This window comes from Chiroxiphia lanceolata, chromosome 15 (genome assembly GCF_009829145.1).
Source record: "Chiroxiphia lanceolata isolate bChiLan1 chromosome 15, bChiLan1.pri, whole genome shotgun sequence".
In the NCBI taxonomy this organism is placed as follows: domain Eukaryota; kingdom Metazoa; phylum Chordata; class Aves; order Passeriformes; family Pipridae; genus Chiroxiphia; species Chiroxiphia lanceolata.
In genome coordinates this window covers 10,735,802-10,760,847 of record NC_045651.1, presented here as the reverse complement: position 1 = coordinate 10,760,847, position 25,046 = coordinate 10,735,802, and the positions used below count along the sequence as shown (strand labels likewise).

General features: G+C 46.2%; 1 protein-coding gene across 4 annotated transcripts in view; it reads left to right on the top strand.

Annotated features, from left to right (window-relative positions):
• The window catches only part of NSD1 (nuclear receptor binding SET domain protein 1), a 62,221-nt gene that overhangs the window by 27,689 nt on the left and 9,486 nt on the right, over window positions 1-25,046 (top strand). For all 4 annotated transcript variants that reach the window (XM_032703315.1, XM_032703314.1, XM_032703317.1 and 1 more), the window contains 17 exons: window positions 246-367; window positions 512-806; window positions 2,150-2,259; window positions 3,301-3,370; window positions 4,071-4,189; window positions 9,000-9,143; window positions 9,540-9,663; window positions 10,483-10,683; window positions 12,045-12,224; window positions 12,557-12,713; window positions 13,007-13,212; window positions 13,791-13,903; window positions 16,425-16,694; window positions 16,835-16,951; window positions 18,160-18,301; window positions 18,735-18,841; window positions 21,972-22,176. In XM_032703315.1, coding sequence (XP_032559206.1) covers window positions 246-367; window positions 512-806; window positions 2,150-2,259; window positions 3,301-3,370; window positions 4,071-4,189; window positions 9,000-9,143; window positions 9,540-9,663; window positions 10,483-10,683; window positions 12,045-12,224; window positions 12,557-12,713; window positions 13,007-13,212; window positions 13,791-13,903; window positions 16,425-16,694; window positions 16,835-16,951; window positions 18,160-18,301; window positions 18,735-18,841; window positions 21,972-22,176 — 2,682 coding nt within the window. The remainder of the gene's footprint in view (window positions 1-245; window positions 368-511; window positions 807-2,149; window positions 2,260-3,300; window positions 3,371-4,070; window positions 4,190-8,999; window positions 9,144-9,539; window positions 9,664-10,482; window positions 10,684-12,044; window positions 12,225-12,556; window positions 12,714-13,006; window positions 13,213-13,790; window positions 13,904-16,424; window positions 16,695-16,834; window positions 16,952-18,159; window positions 18,302-18,734; window positions 18,842-21,971; window positions 22,177-25,046) is intronic.

The window sequence follows — 25,046 nt, the reverse complement described above, 5'->3', positions numbered from 1 at the left end:
TTCTTAACCTGAACTGCTTGAAGTCTCTTGGGTCCTTAAAAACCCTACCTGCCATGTCAGGATTGTGGAAAATAGAAAGTTCAAAAATTTTAAGGCTGTTTCAAAGAGAAAAAAGTATTGGCTCTTCCCACATGGATCCTCTGGAAGAGAAGGCAGGAACAACTATTATCCACAGATCATGAGGAGAGTTTTGCCTTGTGATAGTCTCAGAAACACAGTCTTGAAGCTGCTTTCCTTTTTCTTAGCACATTCAGAGAGGAAGCGCCTTAGAAAGCCAAGTAAACGGCTTCTGGAATATGCAGAAGAATATGATCACTTGTTTGCACCCAAGAAAAAATCAAAGAAAAACCAGGAGCAATTGCAAAAGGTGGGTGAAGGCCAACGTACTCTTTGTGGTTATTGCTTTGGGGCTCTGGTCTGTGTGTGTTTATGTTCTTGGTGGCTGAGTGTTCTTGCTGTGTGCAGTGCCATGCAGGATGAATGTTTTCACCAACATGTTTCACCACACCAGGTGAATTCTGTGGTGAGGTCTGAATTTGAAGGAGGTCTTCCTGCACAGTGCAGTCCTGACAGAGATACCCAGCGGGGGCCGAGTTCTTTGGTTTCAACTCCATCTTCAACCAAAGAATCCCCTCCCATCCTTGAAGCAGAGTGTTCCTTCTCAGAACTAGGATCCCACTCCACTGATCACAATAATCAAGTTCCAGAAGGACCTTCAGATATTCCAGACCTGGTGGTGCTGTCTGCCTCAGATGCTTCTGAAGTTTCTGCTTCTCCAGATGCCGAAGAGGGATTCCTGAAATCAGGTGAGTGGAAGGTTGTGTGATTCTGCTTTCGTAAATGAAAGCATCACAAGTTCAGTGGAAAATGATGCTTGGGTCAGTGTGAAAAGGTCAGTGGCTGTCAGTCTGTTTGTTCTTGCTTTGCTGCATTCTCTGACTTTCTGGTGCTGAGAAGGGAGAGAGGGCAGGTGCGGGGGTTACTCAGTGAGTTGGTACTGTTGGCTTTCTGTGGTATGTGGTAGTCGTCTGTAGGTCCTGGCACAGAATGTGCCTTTGTCCAAATGGATAGAGCCACAACTCCTTCACTGAGTCCTTGCCATCTGTGCTTCCAAACAGTGGCATTCCTTTAGCATGAAGGTCTCTTGCTGCTGTTAAAACCCTTTGGATGAACGTTGCTGTGCTGAGGTTGATACGCAAAGTCTAATCTGCTTTGCACGTGGGGTGACCTTTTGCTCTCCTAGTAAGCTCAAGGAGTAGTCGCAAAAAATTCCCCCTGGAGAAACTTCTTCCTTACAGGCTTTAAACATCTGTAGAAATTGTCAGAGACTTGTGTGAGCAGCAAGTCAGGGCCTTGGTTTCCAGTAAGGCACAACGTACACACAGCGAGTGTGGTCTAACAGGCCTTTAACCCTTCCAACACTGTCAGTCTCGGGGTCTACTCTGCAGTATGTGCATCCGAACACATGCCCAGGGTTACAGCCCTGGTATTCTGTCTGTGCTTAATTGGAAGGAACACTGTTCTGTCCTAAAGGGCCTGCAGTCAAAAAAAATTAAATCAAACAAACAGGGGTTATGGTCGCTGGGAGGTCACTTAGCCTGTCTTGTGTGAGAGAAGAGGGATTGCCTTTGGGGTCTTGTGGATGTCATACAGAAATGTCAAGTTTGAGTATGAAATGGTATAGGTTACACCTAGGGTTTTTTTGGGTGTCTCTTTTTAAGTAGTTTTAACCAGGATTGTGATCTTCAGCCTGTCTATTACAGTAGCATGAATGTTGGCCTGAGGGGCTTGGGAGTGGAGGCAGGGCTGTGTTAGTGGTAGGACTGGCTTATGTCAGATCAAAGGGTTTGGGAAATTACTATCTGAATTGAGCTGCCAGGGTGTGTTACCTTCTGGCAGTGAGTTCACAGTCTCTCTTCTGTGGGTGGATTTTTGTATTACATATTGAGGTGAGCCTGAAGGTCATGTCAGACTGAGGTCCATTTTTGTTGAAGTTGTACAGAAACTGGTAATTGGCATCTCTGCCCAAGAAGCTTATGATCCCAAAGACAGGGTGAAGCAAATTGTTGGCTGATATTTACTTAATGATCTTAATCTGATTGAAGAGGAGAAAACCCTCGTTTATCTGATGTGAAGGATTTCATTGCAGGAAACTTTGAAGGCAAACGTCAAAGGAAGCCTACTAAAAAGCTCTTGGAATCCAATGATTTGGACACTGCCTTTATGCCAAAGAAGGAGGAGTGGACTCCCCAAAAGAAGGTACTTTCCTTCCAGCTCTTTTGAAAACTGGATAGAAAACAAACCTAGACAGCTTGAGTGAGCCACAGTGCAATGGGATGTGGTTTTCTCTTGGCTGAGGTCCAGGAGCAAAGGTCCACCCTTCCCAAAGGTGCTACTTGCTGTGTTATGATGAGGAAATCTACTGTTCCCCACCCCTCCCCACCAGGATAGTTTTGGCTGTAAAATCTCCTTTCTTTATTGATTTTTATGGAAAAGGAGTCATCTGGTTGCTGGCTGGGAATGTATGAGCAGAAGTGTTCTTGTGCAGAGGCTTTCTGTCATGTTGCAGCGTGGCTTGAGCTTGAACCTAAGGCTTTGTCCTTTTCCATCAGATTCCCTCTGAGCAGTGTTTCCTTCCCAAGTGAGCTGATGAACGAGCATAAGTGCAAAGCTTGTAGCAGGATGGAACCTTGAGTTGAATCATGTGTAGGATGCAGTGCTTGGTTCAGATTTTTAAAGAAAATGCTGCTCTTTCTTCACTAAATACTCAATGTTCAGTGGTAGAGTTTGAAAAAAAGCAACTTGTCTTTATTTCATGTGGTGTACACACACAAGACCTGTTACCACAGTTCTAAGGTTAAGTAATAACATTTCTTTCTTTCTTTTTTTTTTTTTTGAGCGGCACAGTTTTAGTACAGTTATCACAATTGCAGTAATGCAGAGGTTGGTATATTCCAGTCTTAGACTGTAAAAGTGTAAAGCCAGAGAGTCTCTCTTCCCAGCACCTTACAGGGGTTTGCAGCCTTTTTGGGAGAGCTCTGAAAACAGTGGATGATGCTGGTGAGCACAAGGCAGAGCAGCTGACTCAGCATTTCTCCGAGCCCAGAGACTGACCTTTACGTGTGGGATCTATCACACACATAAAACAAATGTTTTCTTGTAAAATCCCTAATGACTGATGAATGAATTCATGACCTGAACTGTAAGTTACATGTTGCAGTCGTTCGTGAAGGCTGCGTGGCTGAGGAGTGCACACCTCTGTTCTGCATCTAGTGACTTGACTCTCCTGTGTGTTTGTAGGGTACTGGCCCTTCAGAGAGCGACAGCTCTGAGCTCTACTCACCAGCCCACTTTCAGGACCTGGGAGAAGGTAAGTGAAGGCAGGGATGGTGGGACAGGCTGTTGGTGACATTTGGATCAGTGCCTGTGGCACTACCTGTGTGTGTGTGTGTGTGTAAGGACTTGGTCATTAGCAGGTAAGAAGTACTGATACTGTTTATCTCCAGTATAGTTATGCTTTTGATTTCCCTCTGGAAAGTGGAGAAGTGTATTCATGTTTCTGTGAGAAACTGTTCACTTCTCATTGATAGTCTGTGTGCTTGAAGGGAGCTTGTCAGCACAGGTCCCGTAGCAACATACTGTCTTTTACCTGATGACATACTGTGACCAGGCCCAGCAGTGGCTCCCTGTCCTGTGGACAGCTACTCCTTTCCCTCCTGCCTTTGAATCCCATCAGTATCAGCATGAGAAGGTTTCTGTTGCAGTGTAGGAGGAGGTAGTAATGAACATTTGATTAGCAGCGTAAGCTTTGTGTTGGTACCATTTCTTATTTTCTGCTGGGTGGGCTGTCTCAGCACAGTGATGCCGTTCTGCAGCCCAGCAAAATGATCTTAAACCAGTATAAACTGGGTTTCCTCTGAAAGCTGTAGGGCAGAAGACAGAGTACCTAGAGGCTGGTATTGCCCCAGTCCCCTGGAGCTCTCAGAAAGGGGGTAGAACTTGCTGGTGTCACCTGTAGCAAGGAAGTTATTTCTGCATTTTCTTTGAATGGTCTTTCTGGTTCATCCCAGCTTCTGAAAAGCTCTTGGAGAAACAGCGGAAGCGGAAGAGACAGCGCCATACCACCGCTGCAGTCCATTCCAAGAAGGAGAAAAATGAGGAGGGGCTGGGGGAGACCCCACACTCTGAGGTACTTATAAGGTCTTCCTACATACTGTTGTCCCTATGTCCTGTCTATACTTCCCAGGGCACTTGGCAGAGCCTAGACCAGGGCATCCTTGGCTGTCTGGCCAAACTGGAAGTTTGTCCCGCTGATGCAGTTTTATGGCTGAAGATACCACCTTGATTTAGTAGCTATTTTGTGATCAGTGCTTAACTTGGGCTCTGTTTTTAAACTGCTACTCAGCTAATTCTCCGGGGGAGGTGTCGTTCTGAATGGATGGAACCAGGTTTTGCCTGGCATCTTGCTTTGCACCTCAGAAAATCAAACTGCTGTGAAAGGTCTTCTCTGGTGGTGATGGTGGGAATCTTGCCCTTGCACCAGTATGAAGCACAAGCACTAGACTGGTTTTCAGCTCCTTCTGCTTGCACCTGCAAACCAGGGTGAGCCAAGAACCTCCTTGAGAGGGCTGGGGGGGAACTGTTGACTGCTCACAAGAGCCTCTGATTGTGTTCTGCCATCCAGCAGAAAGAGATAATGGGGGCAACCTCCTACTGTATCCCAGCAGGGTCAACCTACAAATCTCTCTGACAAACACATTTTGCCTTTTAGGAATGAGCCAGGTATCACCAAATGTAGGGAAAGCAAGACTTCCTGGGACAGGCAGGACACCTCTGGGCCTCTCGCTGTCGCCTCCCACTTCCAGTGGCCCAGGTTCAGCAGCAGGCAGGATAGTCAGTATGTATTTTAGGAGTCAGTTATAGATATATATTGTTTTATTTGTTGTTGTTACACAGCATCCAGGAGAGCACAAACCTCACACCACTTTTAACAGTTCCAGCCACTGTACTGCTTTCTGGAAAGGGCATTTCTGATGAGGTTGGTAATTTGGGCTTATACCCCTGGACCATTGAAGCCTTCCTGTGCTGGTGTTAGTGTTCTTTCTGAAGTGTGCTCATCTGACATCGTGTTTCAAAGCAGCCTGTACAAATATCTTTGCCAATGCTGGGGAGAACGGTTAACACTGTCTGCAGTTAAGTCCCCACTAAGAGACTGGCCTGGCTCTGAGGCAGCAAATTCTCTGTGAAAAGAGGAGCTGTTCAGAGCAGCAAAGATCTAGGCCATGGGTCAGAATCCTGCACCCACCACTCACTGCAGAGGAAGCCCTGTTTTAACTGCCTCCAGCCTTAGACAACTGTGTTGAGTACTTGAAGTTAATTATGGTGCGAACCATGCCAAACAGAAATGTCAGTGCTTGGCACCTTTGCCAGCATCTGTTTCTGTGTGATTGTGTCTCTTGAGCTGCTGTGGTGAGAGTGTTCATCCCTTGGCTTAGGTGAGTACATGGGTTCTGGTGAGTACTGGGGTGCTGTGGACATGCAGTTGTGCTTCCAGGCAGAATTGGGACCGTGCTGGTCCCTCGGTGACTTTGCACACACCAGGCAAGGAACTCCACTTTGAGCTCAATGGTGCTAGAAGAAATAGATGATCTGATGATACAGCAGTGAAGCCTGGGACCCAGCTGCCTGCCAGGGAAAAGAGGGCAGAGGAAAGCTTGTCAGCCTAGGCTGAGCTAAGCAGGTTTCTCTGTCCTTGCCTGTCTGTGGAGCCAGGAGTGCAAATTTACAACATCAGGGCAGTAAGAGACTGAGAAAAGGGGATGGAAAATGCTGCTGAAATGGTTGTCAAGGTTCTAAGCCAAGGTCAGGCTGTGCCAAAGAACAGGCCATGCTTTTGGGGATGTGCCAGACACAGCAGCAGGGATAGCTCTGGAATAAGACCAGGGATTAGCCCTTCTTTCTGCAGGAGGTATGTAGATTTGTAGTGTTGCAGTACTTATGCTGGGCAGGGGAAGGAGGGGGAACAGTGACAGGTCTTTTGAGGGATGACCGTGAGTGGAGATCCCCTTCTCCCTGTTCACAAAGGATGGGCTTTGCCCATCCTGCCTAGCTCTGATGTTCCCTTCCCTATGCAGTTCTGGGAGCACTGTTAGAATAAGGCTGAGATCATGGCATGTGGAATGTGCCGATTGACCAGCTGTTTTCAGAACTGAATTGGATGTGTTTAGGCTGACAGAGCAGGGCTAGAACGTGCTGTGCCACCCTGGGCAGTGTGAACCTACTTGTTAAGTAACATTGCTACTAGCAAATGCTTTCAAATCCAGAGAGGGAGCTGCTGATTAATGTTCTAGGACTCCTCGATCCATTTTAGTGTCCCATTTCATTAACACATGAAACACATTCATCAGGGTTCAAACCAAGGAGTCCTGCAGCCATGGAACTCCATGGTCCTTTAGCCAGGGGAGAAAGTGACCAGAAGGATAGAAAGACAAACCAGCTCTAAATCTCACATACCTCTGCCTGTAGCCAATCTGAATATGTCCCCCTGCTTCCAAAACACTACCTTGAAGCCTTAGCTACAACAGGAAGCTGATGCCACTGACCGTGTGATATGTGGTTCTTGTTTACCAGCACCCTGCCCCTCCTGACAGGGACCTCAGTGACCATGAGAGCAGATGAGCTCACTGTGTCTGTAACTCTAGGGCCCCAGCACAAGCAGAAGCTATAAGCTGACATTGTTTGCCCATACCAGTAGCTGATTAACCCTGCACTTGTTCTCCATTACAGTGACCCAGGGTGTGACTCTTGGGGATGGTCCTGTGCAGGGCTAAGAGTTGGACTCGATGATCCTTGTGGGTCCCTTCCAACTCAGTATATTATGAGATTCTGTGACCTATGAAAGCCTGAGATCACTGCTGGGCTGAGCAGAAGAGAGAGCACCGATGTAGGGATAGGAGGACCTGTGCTGTAAGCTGTCCTTGGAGCACTGGTCACCAGTGCTGCTCCTGAAGCATTCCAGGAGCCAAAGCAAGTGTTTGGGCCAGAGAGCTGTCCTGCAGCAGACTACATAATTCCTAGCAGAAATACAGCTGCGGGAGGAGAAGTATTGTAGCACTTAACCTGGAGAAGATGCGTATAGAGGCAAAGATGGTTGTTACGTTCTTAGATGGTCTTTTTGCCAATGGTGTAGAGACCTTTCCTCTCCCTCTACCAGGGCTGTGTGGTAGGGTGGCAGCAGCTTATGTGCTCCTTATCAGTATTCCCACAGGCTGCATCGCTGCCAGCCTTCCAACAAGACTGTGCTGATAGTCAGTGAGGCTGTACTCTGTAAGGTGTGTTGGACTGGCAGTAGTTTGTAGCTGGGACTTTGCTGCTTTTTTTTTTTTTTTGTGCTCAATAAAGGCAATTTATACCATTCATCTTTGTACTGTGTGCTTTAATATACCCTCATTACTTCACAGAACTCACATGGCTTTAAAATGTCCCCAAATAAAATCATACTGCTCCATTCAGGGAACGGGGAAGAAAGACAACAATACCAGGCAAAGGAAGCATCGTTAGAACAAAATACCAGCTCCAGGTTTTTCCAGCTTTAAACTTTAGAAGATCTTTATGTCCTTGCTTTGCTCCGACTTAAAATGTTTTCAAAAGGCATTCAGTTCAGCTTACAAGCTTCAGTAGCACCACAACTCAGACTTTCCTATACAGAAAGTGGTGCAAAGCTCCCTCTTGTGATCGTTTGCTGGACACCCTGCACCAAGCAGGCCTGGAGGTGTGGGAGTGATGTCTGCTGCCTCTGCCAGCAGCTTGAATTCCTTACAAGGTCTCTCAAGTGTACAGTTTGTGTCTGTGTGTACACTGGGTATAGCTTAGTGACCCAAGAAGGAACTGAGATCTGTGCACTGGTCTCACTCAGCTAATTGCAGTGAGCCAGGATGTTAAAAAGTGGCAGAGTCCTTAAAATGTTTTTGCTCAAAGCACTTAGCTGAAGGCATCACTTTGGTGGAGAATTAATGGCTCTTAAGTTGTACCCACTCTGGAGTGGCAGCTGGGGCTGGTGAGACCACTGAAGTGTTTTTCCCTAGACTATACCCGAGAGGGCTCAAAGTTGGCAAGATGGTGTTTCCTAGGTCTTAGTTGCCTGTCCTGACAAAATCTGTGCCAATGCTGCCATGTGTAGCTCCAGGACAACAGTATCTTGTGGTAGAAACAAGTGTCACTAGGATACCTGCTGCTCTCCTTCCCTCTAACTCCAAAGTGCTTAGGGCAGGTCCCATGGACATGTCAGATACCTTGGGAAGCCTTGTGGCAGGGTCCCTGACTTGGCCCATAAGGGTGCAATTGGGCCTTTATAATTTAAAATCCATTGTCCCACAGGATGCTCTTCCACCAGTAGATGTTACCGGCAGTGCTGTGACACTTGCGCAGGACAGATGCTTGTGGGAGACTCTGCACCCCAGGCAGGGTGGGGTGTAGGTGCCCTGCTGTGCTGCTCACTTTTGGATTCACAGAATGTGTTGAGTTGGAAGGGACCCACAAGGATCATTGAGTTCATACCATGCTTTCAGTAGCTTCATGCCTGTATTTTACATGGGTTAGGACATGCTGAGATGAATGTGGGGAAAAGTATAGTTCATTTAGTGAGTGACAGCTGCTATGAAGATTGAGGTTTTTCATTTGTGTTTCCAGTACAAGTAGAAACTGGAATGCTTCTCACTATTTCAGCTTACCTGTTTTGTTTCCATTCAGGGCATGAATGACTGCTTGCTAAGAGAGGGGTTATGCACAGGAAGATAATTGAGTGTGTATTTTTTAATCACCTAATAAACTCAGATCCCTTTCCTTTTTTATAAGTCTTTTGGTGGAACTGTACAGGGCATGTTCTCTCCAGGGCGGGTAACACACAGAGACCAATTACCAAACCTATTACGTACCTATGGCTGAATTTGTAGTTTCCAGGTCAGCTACTGACAGCCCTGACTCTGGTTTTCTGGTTAAAGGGGGAGACGTCGATTCATGGGACAGCTGCGAGCCCAAAAGAGGGTAATGAAGAGGGGTCAGAGAATGACCATGGAGTGCCTTCATCCAAAAAGATACAGGGGGAGCGTGGAGGAGGAGCAGCTCTCAAGGAGAACGTGTGTCAGGTAGTGTTCTTGAAGAAATCACTTTGCCACTGTAAAGTGTTTTTGTGTAAGTTCTGAGACACACTGGTGCCCCAGGTAAGCCCAGGGAGCCTCAAGGTGCTTATTGTAGAATGAATCAAGTTTTTGTGCTGTTTTGAGCCTTTCCTCTGCAATAGCCTTTCCTTCTACTAAGCTTCACAGGCGTTAATGAGACGTGACCAGCACAGGATTCATTTTAGCTGATGGGCGGTATCAGGGACTGGATGGCAAATGGCAGTGGGGATACACAAATCACCTGACTTTACTGACACAAAGAAAATGTGGCATTTTTCCGCAGGAGTCCACAGCTCTGGCCAGCACGCGGATGGTTGTTGTCTGGGAAGGAGATTGCTCAGAACTGTGTTTCTTTCCCCACAGATCTGCGAGAAGCCAGGGGAGTTGTTACTGTGTGAGGCACAGTGCTGTGGTGCTTTCCACCTGCAGTGCCTTGGGCTCTCCGAGATGCCAAAGGGCAAATTCATCTGCAATGAGTGTTCCACAGGTATGGCAGCTTCTGTGTGTGCAGTTTCAGGGTGCTTCCTGCAGGCTTACCTGGTTATTCTTTGGCTGGAGGGCTGTTCCAACAGTAGAGCTGTTAACTAGCTCTCAGTCCTCAGATTATTGTTTGCTGTCTGATAATGACTTTCTAATTAAAATCATAGAATGGTTTGGGTTGGAAGGGACCTTAAAGATCATCCAGTTCCACTCTGTACCATGGGCAGACACACCTTCCACTAGACCAGGTTGCTCCAAGGCCTGTCCAATCCAACCTTGAACACTTCCGGGGATGGGGCAGCCACAGCTTCTCTGGGCAACCCATTCCCTGGTGAGTGCCCCACCACCCTTACAACCAAGAATTTGTTCCAAATATCTAATCTAAACCTACACTCTTTCAGTTTGAGGTCACTAACAATGGCTTCAAATATTAACTAGTCTTACTGTTGATTCAGACATGTAGGGTGCAAAGAAGTGAATGTCCAGCATCTGGTGGGAAAGAGAGAGGGAAATTCTTATCTGAGAGTAGGGAGAGACGGCTGGTGGGGAGGGTGAGTCTGATGTGGGCTGGAAATGTCAGAGTAGGGTTGTTAATTTTATGATTTTCTTCTTTTTTTTCCCTGGCCTGAAGTCCCAACTATAATAATATGTTTTTCAATCTGGAGTTTTGTTGCAGCTGCAGGCAAAACTAGCCTGGTGCAGAGAGCTGTACTCTGGGATGGGTGCAGCCAGGCTGGGAAGTTGTGCTGTGCTATCACGCAGCCTGGTGGACGCATCAGGTCCTCATTTAGCCTTCCTATGCGACCGGTATGTTCTCTTTCTCCAGGGGTCCACACCTGCTTTGTGTGCAAGAGCTGTGGGGAGGATGTGAAGCGGTGCCTGCTGCCCCTCTGTGGGAAGTATTACCACGAAGCCTGCATACAGAAATATCCGCCCACGGTCATGCAGAACAAGGGCTTCCGCTGCTCCCTGCACATCTGCATGACCTGCCATGCCGCTAACCCAGCAAACATCTCTGCCTCTAAAGGTACTGAGTCTTTCAGGGTGGTCTAGGTGGTGCAGTTACATGCTTTTTCTTTGTTTCACATCCACTGTGCAGCTACCTGGCCTTTATGTTGCCTTTCTGTCCTTGCCACATGTTGTTTGCTGAGGAATAGCTTCATCCAGAGGAGTAGAAGGGGTGGTGCGAGGCAGCTGCTCGGCAGCACTGCTCCTGATCGTACCTGGCAGCTGGAATGTTCTCAGGCTTTCCAGAGGCTCGAATTCCTTCATGTCCAGCCACACCACGTGCCTTGCTGGTTTTTTCAGCAAATCCTTGGAGCTGTACAGACACACTCATGTTTCTCCAACCTGCTTCTCCCTGTGCCAGTGCTGCAGATAGTGCCTTTCTTAGCGGCGCTGGCTGTCAACGCAGTGGAAGGCAAACTATGATTTTGTTCTAGTTCTCCTTTTTTTTTAATGTAAACTCTTGTCTTGTAGTAGTAACACCCTTGGGCTAAGCTTCCCAGGCAAACATTTGTTGGAGCTGTTTGCAGCAATACCTTGACCTTTATCTCACAGGATTAAACTTAAAACTTTTATGTGATTGCTGTGTATGTTTGCTTCTAAAGCTGCCTTTCTTTAAATCCTTGGTATCTTAAGGCAAGTGTCAATAAGACCAACTCTGTTTTTGTCCTCAGGGTCTGTGTTAAAGTTGCCTTTTTTCCCCCCACATATCTTGCTGTAGAAAACAACACCAATGCCTAAAGCCTGCAGCCCACAGCCAGCCACGTCCCCACTGAACATTTGTTGACTGGCTGCAGCTTCTTGGTGATCACATTTACCCCTTTTCTCCCACCTCTTCTTCCTGTTTGTAGTCTGCTGTGAGGAACCGAAAACAGGCTCTCAAAAACCTTGCATAAATTAGGCCTGTAGGCAAGTGCATTGCCTGGAAGTTCTGGAATTTCAGGGTAAAATCTGATAAAGAGGCAAGTGCTTTGTTTTCAGAAGCTACGTGGATTGATTTCACTATGTGCAGCTAAGCACTTGGAACACCCCCTCTGTAATTACTGTCTGAGCTGATTTAGTAATTATATGTGTATGATAGGAAGCAGTCCCAGTCTGTGAACTCCTGAACTGTTTCTGCACAGCATGCAGGAGGTTTTTCACTTGTAAATAATACTATTTTATCTATGTTATATACAAATATGTATTAAAGATTTATATACAATATGTTAAATAATTTAATAGGAATCTAATGAATATGTCAGTGATGGTCTATGAAAATTAAAGGTCACCTTCCTTTTCCAAAGCTCATTCTGAGCTTAGGTATGAATAGAGTCTAGTTTTAGAAGGAAAGAGTCATCCTCCTTTAGAGGTTCACTGTGTTCTGGCGTGTTCTGGTGCTAGGTCGTCTGATGCGCTGTGTGCGGTGTCCGGTCGCCTATCACTCCAACGATTTCTGCCTCGCTGCTGGCTCCGTGGTCCTCGCCTCCAACAGCATCATCTGCCCCAACCACTTCACCGCACGGAGGGGCTGCCGCAACCACGAGCACGTCAACGTCAGCTGGTGCTTTGTCTGCTCGGAAGGTGAGATGGTCTGCGCAGGGTCCCCTGTCACCAAGGAATGCCCTGACAGGGATTCATTAGAGGGGGCAGAAGCTTTTCCCACCCAGAGTGTGCCAGTGAGAACTGCAGAGAAACAGCCTGCCTTCCTATCCATCCATACTTAAGCCTAACTTCAGGCTAGGACCTTTTCTAGATCCTTAGGAGGGTTCTTTTTGTAGCGTGAGTAGGGCCTAACTTTTTAAAAGAGCTTGCAGGAGAGCATGGTTCCTTTTTCCCAGCTGTGTCTGTCTGGAAGTGTTGAATCCAGGGCTTCTGCACAGTAACTGATAAATTCCTCCTCCTTCTCTTTGCAGGGGGCAGCCTTTTATGCTGCGAGTCGTGCCCGGCTGCATTTCATCGTGAGTGTCTAAACATTGAGATGCCAGAGGGAAGCTGGTATTGTAATGATTGCAAGGCAGGCAAAAAGCCACACTACAAAGAAGTAGTCTGGGTGAAAGTTGGGCGCTACAGGTAGGTGAAGGTAGAACAGACTTCTCCCCATCTCTTCTTCATCCAGTGCTCATGGTGATGGAGGTGAGAAGCTGCTTCTCTCTAGAGGGTTCAGTGCAGCAGCCTCTGACTTTTTTTGCATGCACATAGCTGGTAAAATGTGAGCTTTCCTCCTCCAGTAGCTTCCTGTCTCCCCACCAGCCTTGCTGATAGCCCTCACACAGACTTTCCCATGTCCCCATGCAGTAGTATACTTCTGAGGTGGCTGGAAGTGGGGAAGCCAAGGGTTTCATCTGCCCTTCCCTGTGTTGCAGGTGGTGGCCAGCTGAGATTTGCCATCCTAGGACAATTCCTGTCAATATCCAGAAAATGAAGCATGACATCGGTGAGTTCCCTGTGCTGTTCTTCGGCTCCAAGGATTACCTGTGGACCCACCAGGCTCGTGTGTTCCCTTACATGGAAGGTGATGTCAGCAGCAAAGACAAGATGGGGAAGGGCGTGGATGGCATATATAAGAAAGGTAACTTTTCTTTATCCAGAGAAGTGTGCATGGTGTTTTCCTCTTCATTCCTATTTGGAGAAGTGGCATTCCTGTAACAGAGGAAGATGTCTTCTTGTAACTAAAGTGAAATGAAATTTGTAGAATGAGCTGCTGCTTGTGTATCATCCAGGACACTCAGGATGTTTGTTTGACTCCCAGAGAGGCAGAAGGGCGTGCAGATCTTGAATGCTTCTCTGATGTAATCTCTTGAAATCCGAGTGAGCTGCTGCTTTATCAGCTTCCCTTTGTCTAATACAATCATTATCTCTATACAAAAATGCATTAGAGAGCTGTGATGCAGCTGCTGGCACCTCTGCCCAAGAGGGCAGGCAAAGATAGCCACCAGTTGGCTACCCATGGGTAGGTCTCTGACTGTAATTTCTGCACTGCCCTGTTGCTTTGGCCTTTTCTTCACCCCCCTCCAGTGAGCCTTTGCCTCCGGAGTGCAGAGCCGGGCTGGTTTGCTTGTGGAACTGTGAGCACTGGGTGGGCAATGGCTGCCCAGCTCTGTGTGAGCAGAGGGAGTTCCTCATAACACAGCCTTCTCTCTCACTTAGCTCTTCAAGAAGCTGCTGTGAGATTTGAAGAGTTGAAAGCACAGAAAGAACTGAGACAGCTTCAGGAAGACAAAAAGAACGACAAGAAACCTCCTCCCTACAAACATATCAAGGTGAGGGGAGGTGGTGGGGGGGCAGGTGCGGAAGAGAAACCTTGAGCTGTCGGTGCAGGTGATTTACAGGTATACAGAAACATTTCTACTGTTTGGGTGTCTGGCTGTGTTTGAAGGTTACTTTGGTCCTCTTGGCATCCTCAGTTGTTCTCCAATTCCAGTTCATGTATGTGCAGGGCTGCAGCAAGCTTGGCACCAGTAACAGAGGTGCTCTCATTTCCTGGAACAGATCTGGACATGTCTGTGTTGTCCATGTCAGTTATGTGATCTGAAGGAAGTGTCTACCTTGAGAACTTGGGAGAATGCTGGTAATGCTCAATATGCTCAAATGCTTCATGTTGCTGACTGCAAGGTGGGCAAATCAGGTGGTGCAGGACAGGAGGTGGTCTGGGTACAGTTCAACAGAGCTCTGTGGAGGGTGGTAACCCACAGTATCTTGTATCATCTCTGCTATTTTTTTTATCTCTTTCTCTATCAGTGACTGAACAGAAATACTAAAGGGGGTGTACATGCTGAAATGCCAACCCTTTTCCTCAGTTTTGGGTAACTGTTCATGTTAAGGGCTGTATTTGGAGTTAGAGTTGGAACAGCAATAGAAATGCTACAGGGTGGAGGTGACTTGACAGGAGAGCTGGGGCCATGGTGTACCTGTGCACGAGATGTGGGTCCCAACTGACCAGAAACCCGTTGACTCAGGGACTCTGTTTTTTTTTTTTCATTGCCTCTGTCTGCTCCTTCCCTATTTTATATGGCAAACTGTGGGAACATAACTGTTTGCTGGCACTTTTTGTGTCTAGTTAGAATTTCTAGGCGGGCAGGTATATTGTGCATGAGTTACTGTGCACTGTAGAGAGCACAACTGAATGCTGTGGCAGCAGTATGGGCCAGGCAGTTTCAGTGGAGGAAGTAGTTTCTCATTATAGCTATTTTTAGGCCTGTCTCTGGCCGCAACATGAAGGAACTTTGGAAGCAGTTTGGAGCCTTTGAAATACCCTTTTATATAAATAATAACCGTTGTGGTCATTAGTCATGGCAACTCTTCTGAGATCTGGGTGCAAGCTGTTTGTCTCTGTGAAAGCAAAGCAATTTGCAGGAGCAGATGGTGAACTGAAGAAGGCTTCAGAGTGGAATGGCTGAAGCTGGTTGTGTCCATTCCTGTCCTGGTTTTTTAAGTTCAGCACGTCGGGATCCATACCAAGGATCACCAACACAAGAAGCTGCTGCAAAATACATTTGGGATCCTTCATCCTGTCAGAGTTGTGACTAGTCCAAGCATCACCCTGTTTTGGAGCTGGTTTTGTTCTGGAGAGTAGGGCAGGTGTGCTGGGCATGTGTGGAATGGCAATGCCAGAGCAGTGCCAGTGGTGGACTGACCTAATCTGTGAGTCTTGCCACTCTTAATGACATGATGAGTCTGGGTAAGAGATGGAAAGCAGCAGAGGGGAACATGAGTGACAAGGAAGGTCAGAGGTGGGAGGCAGTACTAGGAGGAAAGGGGGAGAGAGTGTTGAAGAGATTAATGAGGGATTTCTGCAGGGTTTGCTTTTAAACAAAGGAGGAGGATCAGGACTGGGCCAGTCTCAGGCAGGCTGTCAGCGCGGAAACTCTGCCCTGTGGGTGGGACTAGATAAATTATATGGGGGGCTGGAATAGTTTTGCTAAATGATTCCTTCCTTTTGTGTTCTGGGAGAGGAAAGTGAGCCAGTGGCTCACCCGGGGAAAGAACAGCAAGGAGCTTTTCTTCAGTGTCTCTCTCCAAAGTCCTGACTCTCTGTTGCCTGCCTTTCAGCGTTCGCTGCCTTTAACCAAACCCAAGGGACCCAGCTCATGCCACAGACACGCCAGTCGCTTCTCCACCTGGTGCTGCACTCTGCTTCCTTCTGGAGCGGTTTTTAAAGAGCTCCTTGGCTTATCTCTGAGCTCATCTCTGGGCCTTCCAACCCCAGCCTTGTCTGGTTTGGCTTCCATTAACATCTGCAGGACAGTTGGGTAGGGAGGTAACTGTGTGGTAGGCCATCTGTCACAGGTCTGCCAGCCTGGTTCTCGTAATGACATCTGAGGCCACAAACCAACCTGATGGTAACATTAAAAAAACAGGGCAGTAAGGAAAAGCTAAAGAAAAGCACCTGGCACTCAGACTGTAGAAGGTGCAGTTTGATGCAGAAAATGGTTTGGTGTTGATCACAGGTATAGTGTGCGCCCAAGAGGGAGTGCTGGGCCACTTGTGCTGGATGTGGTCACAGTGGTGATGGGAGGGGGGCACTTTCCAGGGTCACATATTACACACTGCACCAGGTGATGCTAATGGGGGACCCACATCTTCCTGAGCTCTTCCCTTTAACCCTGTACCTCTTGAAATAATCTTCCCAGAAGTACAGCTGTGCCTATACTCGTGTCCTTCTGCCCTCGCTGTAACTAACTCACTGCAGCACATCAGCTCGTAGGCAGGGGTTGAGTGTAGAAGTGCCTGTCAGGATAACTCATTGTTCCCAAGAGCTCATGTCCTTCGTGTGCATTGAAGGTGAACCGGCCGGTGGGGAAGGTGCAGATCTTCACTGCAGACCTGTCCGAGATCCCACGCTGCAACTGCAAACCCACCGATGAAAACCCCTGCGGCCTGGACTCCGAGTGCATCAACCGCATGTTGCTCTACGAGTGCCACCCCATGGTGTGTCCTGCTGGGGAGCGCTGCCAGAACCAGTGCTTCTCCAAGCGCCAGTATCCCGAGGTACAGATCTTCCGCACGCTGGCACGAGGCTGGGGCTTGCAAGCCAAAACAGACATCAGGAAGGTACGTCAAACTGGCTGCAAAGCACAGAGAGAGATTTTTAGGAAGGAAACAGGAACTAAGTTTTAGCACAAAGATGGATGTCCCTCCCTCCTGCAAGGAATTTGTCTTGTCTTATCAGCTTATTGTTTTCTCTCTGGCAGGGTGAATTTGTTAATGAGTATGTTGGGGAGCTAATTGATGAAGAGGAGTGCCGAGCCCGAATCCGCTATGCTCAGGAGCATGACATTACCAATTTCTACATGTTGACACTGGATAAGGTATGTGAAAGGAATCATTTGCCAGGATCCTAGACAGAAGTAATATGATTGCAAAGAAGGCATGACAGTGGTCTTCTCCATCTTGTAAAAAGGTGCTAAGAGTCAGTGATGAGCTGGTCTACATTTCCACTGAAGAGATGACCAAATGAATGGACTTAACATGCAGTAGAGAAGCCTCAGGTTGGATATTAGGATTAGGAGGAAAGTCTGAACTGATGACTTTGGAGTTTGTTCAGAAGAGGTGAGGCAGTTTTCTGAGGACGGTTGTCTGAGGATCATAGATCCTGCTTCAACATAACAGGGAGAATTTGGTAACCTTGGGATCCTTCCCAGCAGCTGAACCCTGGAGAGCCCAGAACTGGACTGATGTGTGCCAGAGAAGGCATTGACCCTCACATATACAAGTTTCAGGTGCAGTGAGACCTTCATTTAAGTTCAGATCCCAGGTCTTGCTGTGCTAAGTAGAGCCAACAGAGTTAGTTACACCCATAGATGCCTCAGTGGGTCCTGGACAATAACCAGGTTGTTGGTATGCACTCCTGGCTTTCAGAGGTAAGTTATTTTGTCAGCTGCTTCCCACACTTTGTCACTCAGCCTTGGAAAGATGAGAAGGAAACCATGAAAGCAAGCATGGAAAAGAGCTGTCAAGTGAGGGACAGGATAACTGTGATTGTTTTCTGTCTCTCCTCTCTGTCTTGCTGGAAGTTCGCACTCACCCTATCTTGTTCTCCTTGTCTGGCTGATGGGTGAGATCAGGGGCAAACTCAAGTGTTAATGTCCCTCATTATTACAAAAGCAAATCTCAGTTGCAGCTTCCCTGTCCAGCACAGTCTAACACATGGCAGTGTGCTGTACACAAGTGTACCTTGTTTTACATACTGTTCCTGTTTTCCTTCTATACAATGACGTGCAAGAAATAGGAACTGGTATTTTGTTTTTAAGCAGAAGTTGGGGCCTGGAACCACAGGCACTGCCTTGGAAATGTTGGGGTGGTGTTTATCCAGTATTGACACTACAGGGAGAGCTTGCTTCCCAGAAAGCAGCAGTAACACTGTCTTGGCTGTTCTGGAACCTGTGTGTCTTTTAAGAGGAAGATAATGTGCAGGAGACTGTAGTTCCATATGATCTGCCAGCGCTGACCAGAAATGTCAGTGCAGGAAATGACAGTTGATTAAAATGTGGTTTTCTGGGCTTTTTTTCAATTCCAGGATCGAATCATTGATGCTGGGCCAAAGGGCAACTACGCTCGGTTCATGAACCATTGCTGCCAGCCCAACTGTGAGACTCAGAAATGGTGTGTGAACGGCGACACACGAGTGGGGCTCTTCGCACTTGTAAATATCAAAGCTGGTAAGGAGCTGCACTCTGTCAGTGCCTGCAGTTAACCCTGGGGGGGTTCTGTAATGAAAAAGGGAGGGTTTGTAGCTCCCTGGGAAGAGATTTAATTTTTGGTTCCATGTAGGCATTCATGAGACTTAACACCAGCACTGACATAATGAAACACAAAGAGCCATGGTATCAATGGAGGTTTGTGGTTCTGATTTACAAGGACAAGAAATGGCCCTGCTACAGGGTGGATCCTTTTTAGCTGTAATATGTGCTACAAGTGTGGAGTTTCACTGAATTTTCTATCCACAAAGATCTCTGGGATGATTAAGAGTTTGGTGTCCTTGTATAGTGGTGACAGCCTTCTGTGACATTTATATTACGTTAAGTGCTTTTACTTCAGCATTAAAATGTAGTTCATTCCAACTTGCTTGGTTTTGATCTGCTTTTGTGCCAGGGACTGAGCTGACTTTCAACTACAATCTGGAGTGTCTGGGAAATGGAAAGACCGTTTGTAAATGTGGTGCCCCAAATTGCAGTGGCTTCCTAGGAGTAAGGCCAAAGGTATGGTGCATCCTTTAAGCTTTTGTTCTCCCACATCACCTCTTTGCATAGACCTGTATGTTTGTTGCAGAGATTTCAGATCCCAGAGTTAATCCTGTTTCAGTGTGGCTATGAGAGCGCTGCTTGAAATGAGTTAAATATTCAAGCTTTCATTTTGAGATAGCAGATCTTATACTTCAATTATCAGAGTTGCTATAAATAACGACGGGAAATTTTATTTTACAGCAAAAAAGTATCTGGAAGATTTTTTTCAGAATTTTCTGCTTCTTGTCATGGCAGTTTCCATTGCACTAGAGGAGCAAAGGACAGGCATGGGATAGACTTCATCAGATAACTAAGAAAATACAACTCAGTTCATTTCCCAAAGTAAAGTGCTGAGTAAATTGTGAACATGCATGAAAGGCCAGCAAATGCACATTCCTTCAGGCTGGAGTTGCTTTAGAGCCAGAAGGCTCCTACCTCACTGTCTTTGTTGCAGTAAAGTTCCTGGGTTTATCCTGCTTTTAATTTAGTAACCAAAGTTTACACATCAGACAGAAATAAGAAATTTGCCATACCTGTAGTAGAAAAATCACCAGTTTTTAGAACACACCGACTTTTTGAGAGCTTCGATTTGCAACTTTGTAATGTTGCAGTAACAGGAATTGATTTCAATTACCTCCTTGTGTGAGCTGGTTCTCACTGGGAAAAGGAAATAACAGGAGCAGTTGGCCAAGTTCCCAGCTGTCACCCGCTAAATCTATGTCTCAGCTGTTGGTTTGTTTCAAGTGCAAGACCAAATCAGTCTGTAATCCTTCTGCTCTGGCATGTGGATTCTGGCGTGCCGACAGTTAAGGGTTAAAACTCGAGCAGCACAGTTGTTCAGCCCTGTCAATATCTAGGGAAGGTTTTGTGAATTCTCCAGGGAGATTAGTTCTGCAGAAAAATTAACTTATAAAAATAAAAAATGGATGTCTTCAGAAGTTGACAGATGAGGTGAAATACACATCTGATGTATTTTAGTTCTTTTTCAGGTTGCGATTTAAAGTTCAATTGATTTTGTGCTGCTCCTGTGTTATACATGGTTTGACTGTCATTTTTGCCTTGAAATTGCAGGTTGCATGATGGAAATCAGAGGAAGGTGCCCTTTAGTTGGCATTAATGTTCCATTGTGGTGTCTGAGGCGACTCATTCCATCTTGATGAGATGGGCTAAGAAACAATACCTAGAAAACAGGACCTTGGGGTTTTTTGTTGGTGGTGTTTTTTTTAATTCCTACCACAATAGACGCATTTTTAAGCTTCCCGAAGACATAGCAAGACAAAACTGATTATACTCAAGTTCACTCTTGAAAGTGCCCTTTCTAACTGGGAGCGTGGAAGAATGCTTAGGAGTCTATTGTACTGCAGGGAGCAAGTGGAATTGCTTAGTCCAGCTGTTAGACCTCTCTTAGACATTCAAATTAGCTGTGAAGGGATTTTCTTGTTCTCTTTGTAATTAGATGGCCAAGGAACTAGACCCTGAGAATAGGTGGGAATAGTTTAGGTGGAGGCATTTCAGTGCCTGCATTTTTAGTGATAAGAAAGGACTGGCTTGTCCCCATTGTCAGGGGGAATGGTGGTATAAAAACAGTAAGATCCACATGTGAGGAGGAAGGAAACAATTTAGAGATGTAAATCCTTGGTGGCAGGAAAGCTAGATAGCCAACTCTGCAGAGTTCTGAAGTTATAGGTCTAGAGACCAAGGCTTTTAAATCTTTTGGTGGTTCTGGTGATGCAAATAGTGCCCAATATTTATGCAGAAGAAAGGATGCAAAAGTAGCCTTGTAGTCATTGTTTCAGCACACAGAGATGTCCTGCATGGAGAATGCATATTTGAACACGAAGAGATGTAGAAAACGGCACAAAATTTAGCTCATGTCTGCTTAGATAAACTAAACTGATAGTGCTTTGATAAAGTCAAGACTGGATCGTCTTTGTGGAGCTGAGTGTTTGGCACAAGGGGAGGCTTGTCCTGGAGAGGAGGTTAGGAGCGGTCTGAGGACCAGGCTTGAAGGGGGAGTGGGGGAGCAGTGTTGGAGGAAGCCTTAGGCCAGAGAAGAACACTTAAGCCATTTAGTTGCCTGTCTTGAGACCAGTTGTAGTTATTTCCTTATATGTCTATAATTTAACTGTACTGATGACGTGAATGTGTCGGTTGTCATCGATGTGGGAGAGTGAGAGGATGGGGCAGTTGCAAAGAAATGGAGTTCAGAGATTGGATATGCCATAGTACACACCTGGAGAGTAACAGCAGAAATAACTCTGCCATGAGAAGGTCATGGCTGAGCACTCATGGCCGAGAAGGAGCCATTCTGCAGCTCAGCTGCTGCAGGACTGAGCTGTGGTGTGACGCAGCTATGGAAAAGGCAAATGTGAGCAGTGCTTTGGGGAAGTGTTGATGTCATTGTACACAGCCTGTGAGGTGCCATCTGAAGTAGCATGTGTAATTCTGTAACTTTCGTTTGGGATAAATAAACTCAATATTGGCAGAGAAAAGCCATTGGGAAGACTGAGCATGGAGATTGAAAGTTTCACTTTGTGAAAAGGGGAGTGTGTCCCAGAGGTTACTTCAGGGAGACAGAAAAACTACAAAGGTTGGACTCAATGATCTTGGAGGTCTTTTCCAACCTAAACGATTCCGTGATTCTGGTGGAAAAGAGCAGTGTTGACACAAGAATAAACTGATCACAGATAAATTCAGACTGAAAATAGAGAAATGATGAACATCAGAAAGTGCAGGAAGGTCCTCATGAGACTCCTCGTGAGTCGTGGGTACAAGGAGATCTGACTGCTTTGACTGAGGACCTGAAGAGTCTGTGAGAGGTGGCACGAGCTCAGTGACACCAGGCAGCCCCAACTTGTCATTCTGCTGTTGCTAATTGTGTATATCCCATGTTGTGAACCAGGCTTTGGTGCTTTTCAAAATAGCTGAGAGCTGTTTGCTGTAGTGAATTGGTTGCCAAATATCAAGCAGCACTAGAGGTTCTGCACAGGTTTCATGTATGGCAGTGGGGTTTCTGTTGACAGGGTTTGCAGTTTTCTCCTGCAGCAGGAAGGGAGCAGGTGGAAGGGGCAGAGTCCTGCAGTAACCAAGGTTGTTTTGCCCACAGAGCCAGCCCAGCCTCACCGAGGAGAAGTCCAAGAAGCTGAAGAGGCGGCCGCAGATGAAGCGCAGGTCGCAGGCGGAGGTGATGAAGGAGCGAGAGGACGAGTGTTTCAGCTGTGGGGACGGAGGGCAGCTGGTTTCTTGTAAGAAGTCAGGCTGCCCCAAGGTGTACCATGCAGACTGCCTCAACCTGACCAAGAGACCTGCAGGTCAGTGCTCTGCATGGCTGGGCTCTGCTTGGGTCACACTGTTGGCTCGAGGTGGCCCAGGCGCTGCTCATCATCTTGCACTTGAGTCACAGCATCTTAAAATTTGGAAAAATCTTTCTCACTTGAACAGACCTCGTGGCTCAAATGACACAACCCTGGTTTGCACCCCACTGTGACCAGAAAAAGGTGGACTAATTGCTGAAGGGGGAGCTGGTCCTTGCCTAAAAAATGGTGTTTGTGAGTTGACCCCATCCATGGGCCTGGCAGAGCACAGCCCCAACAATAGTTGAGGTATTGATCCTCATATTGGCCATTTTCCCAAAGTTGAAGTCAGTTGAGTGAGTTGAAAGGTGAGGAGAAGCACTGGTGGAAAATAGGGGTTAAAAATGAGTCTGTTAGGTGTCTCAGTAGCCATGAGTTTGTAGTTGAGAGAACAGTATCAAAGCATATCCTAGTTTGTGGTGAAGTGAGGGCAGAAATTTGAAATAAAAAGTACTTCTATTTGGGTGCAGAGAAAGAAACAGGCTCCCTATATGAGCAATAAAACAGATTTGAGTTCATTAGTAGCTCAGGAGGTGTAAAATAACATCTCTTAGACGGAAAGACTTAAGTTGCATTTAAAAGTTGTAAGGGAGCTGAGGGCAGTGTTTCAGTGTGAAGTTCCTGCAAACTTTGAGTGTTCAGGTTTAACCAATGCTCAGAAAGGGGAAAAGTCTGACCTGAGTCTTGGTAGGCCAATTGGCCCAATGTCTGCCAGGCCAGGAGGATGGAAAAGCTGATATGGGATTAAGTGCCTCAACAATTAAATTATAAGGGTATAAATAATACTAGATGGTACATTTTTAGCTAAAATAACTCATCAAACCTAATGTAGTTTTATTGCTAAGATAATAAATTTGGTTAATAACAGCAATTGCATAGAAGTAATTTGTTTGAGGGGTTACAGATCTTTTGATCTAATACTGATAACATTGTCACAGTTAGAAATTCTCTGTGCGGCTCTGTAGGCTGAACGGATTGGAGGCTGGGAAACATGGAACCAAGTGGCCTCTGAAAGTATCAGCCAGGAGAATCACTCAGCAGAGTGTTTGTCTGTGCCATGAGAACCAGAACTGGGCAGCCAGCACCTCCAGTTGTAATCTGGCAGGAGGTGTACCAGGGCTGGTGACCGTGTTTTGTAGAGGATGGAAATCAGATGTGTGCATGTGTTAAGTTTTAGAGGGAATGGGGCGTTTTTCCAGAAGAGCTTGGATGGCTCATTGAACAAGTTGTAGCAAAGCAGTGTGAAAGCCAGTGGGAGGGCAGGTCATATCCCTATGGAATGTTGTCATGCAGGGTGAGAGAATACACCTGAATATACCTTTCTGTACATTTTCGTGTGCTGTAACATCCTGGCAAGTTTTCCTGTGCTTTAAAGTCTCCAATAGAGGAGAATCCAGCCTTTAGCCTGTTCTCCTGCTTTCCACTTGAAAAGCTTCTCCTAACAGCCTGACTTGAAAAAACAAAGGATTGCCAGCTCTATTATACGGGTTTTTTGCATACTGAGACAAATTATTGTCTCGCTCCTTTTCCAGCTTATACAACACAGCTTCTCATTGCAGCTCTTATATTTTAAAGTTTTTATTCTTGGTCTGTTCTGGACTGCATCCCACTTGCCTACACATTTTTAAAAACTGAGTGAAAGTATTTTATCAGCATTGCACCCAAGGCCTTGCTAACTCTGACAGAAGAAAATAATTATATTTTGTGTTTTACGTAAAGTTTCTTGGGAAATTATGTTTGACTTGTTTTGCAAAAATAGTTTTTATATTTATGTGATGTTTGTTATTTTATCATTCTTGAGTTTTTTACTTGATCCTTTTCACATATTTATTTTATTTCTTCCTCCTGCAATCCTACACTGGTCTTCATATAATTACACCTTGTTCATGCAAAAGCATCTGTCCAGTTAAATTCTGAGCCTGTCCAACTGGATTATTGCAGTACCTTGTTGTTACCTACCTGTTTATGTAAGAGTATTTTGCTGTTCTGCTTCTAGAAATTTAAATTACAATACAGATTAAAATATAATCCTGAAGGATGTCGTTTGAAATGCCTCCTCAGTTTACCACAAGACCATTGATAGCTGTTTTTTGAGAATGGTTTTCAGTCAGTTGTAGCAATTTTACTTTTTTTACACATAGGCTGTGATTTCCATAGCCTGCTGCTCAGAGTATCAGGCAAGATATGAAAGGTTCAGCACTTTCTACTTGAAATGTTTCCTCTGCCATGGGCATTGCTGTCAAGTAATTGGAATTTCCTGCTTGTTTGCATGTTGCTAATTGTGTGATCTTACTTCCAAGAGCTCAGGGCTGTCTCTGGAGAGAGTGCTTATTCATTAGGCCTTTTATTCTGTCAAAGATCATTAGAGTGGTATGATAGGATTGATCCTTCCTGCAACAAACTAGCAGGTTTTGACCTTTTATTTTCCATCTGTACAAATGACCTCTATAAGGACGGTCCTAAGTCTTTTCAGTGGCCCAGCTGAGTTGAGTGTGGCTCTCTGGGATGCTTCTGGTGCAGGGGGAGCAGTGGCAGCCTGTACTGCAGCATTGTGAGCCAGGAAAGGGGGAAACCATGTGAAGTGTTAAACATCCCCACTTGGAAAAAAATGGTGAAAAACTGGAAAAGACATAGAAAAGCAGTGTGCATATTTTGAGACTGAAATAGAAGCCTTGGACTGGCTTCAAAGGAGGGGAAAAACATGCTACGTGTAGTCTTCAACCCCAGGGGAAAAGCAGCGTGGAGAGCTGCTGTTGCACAAGTGCAGGGACCAATGGCCACACACCAGCCTCTCTGGAAAAGAGCTGGTAGCCACAGCTGCGTGGGTT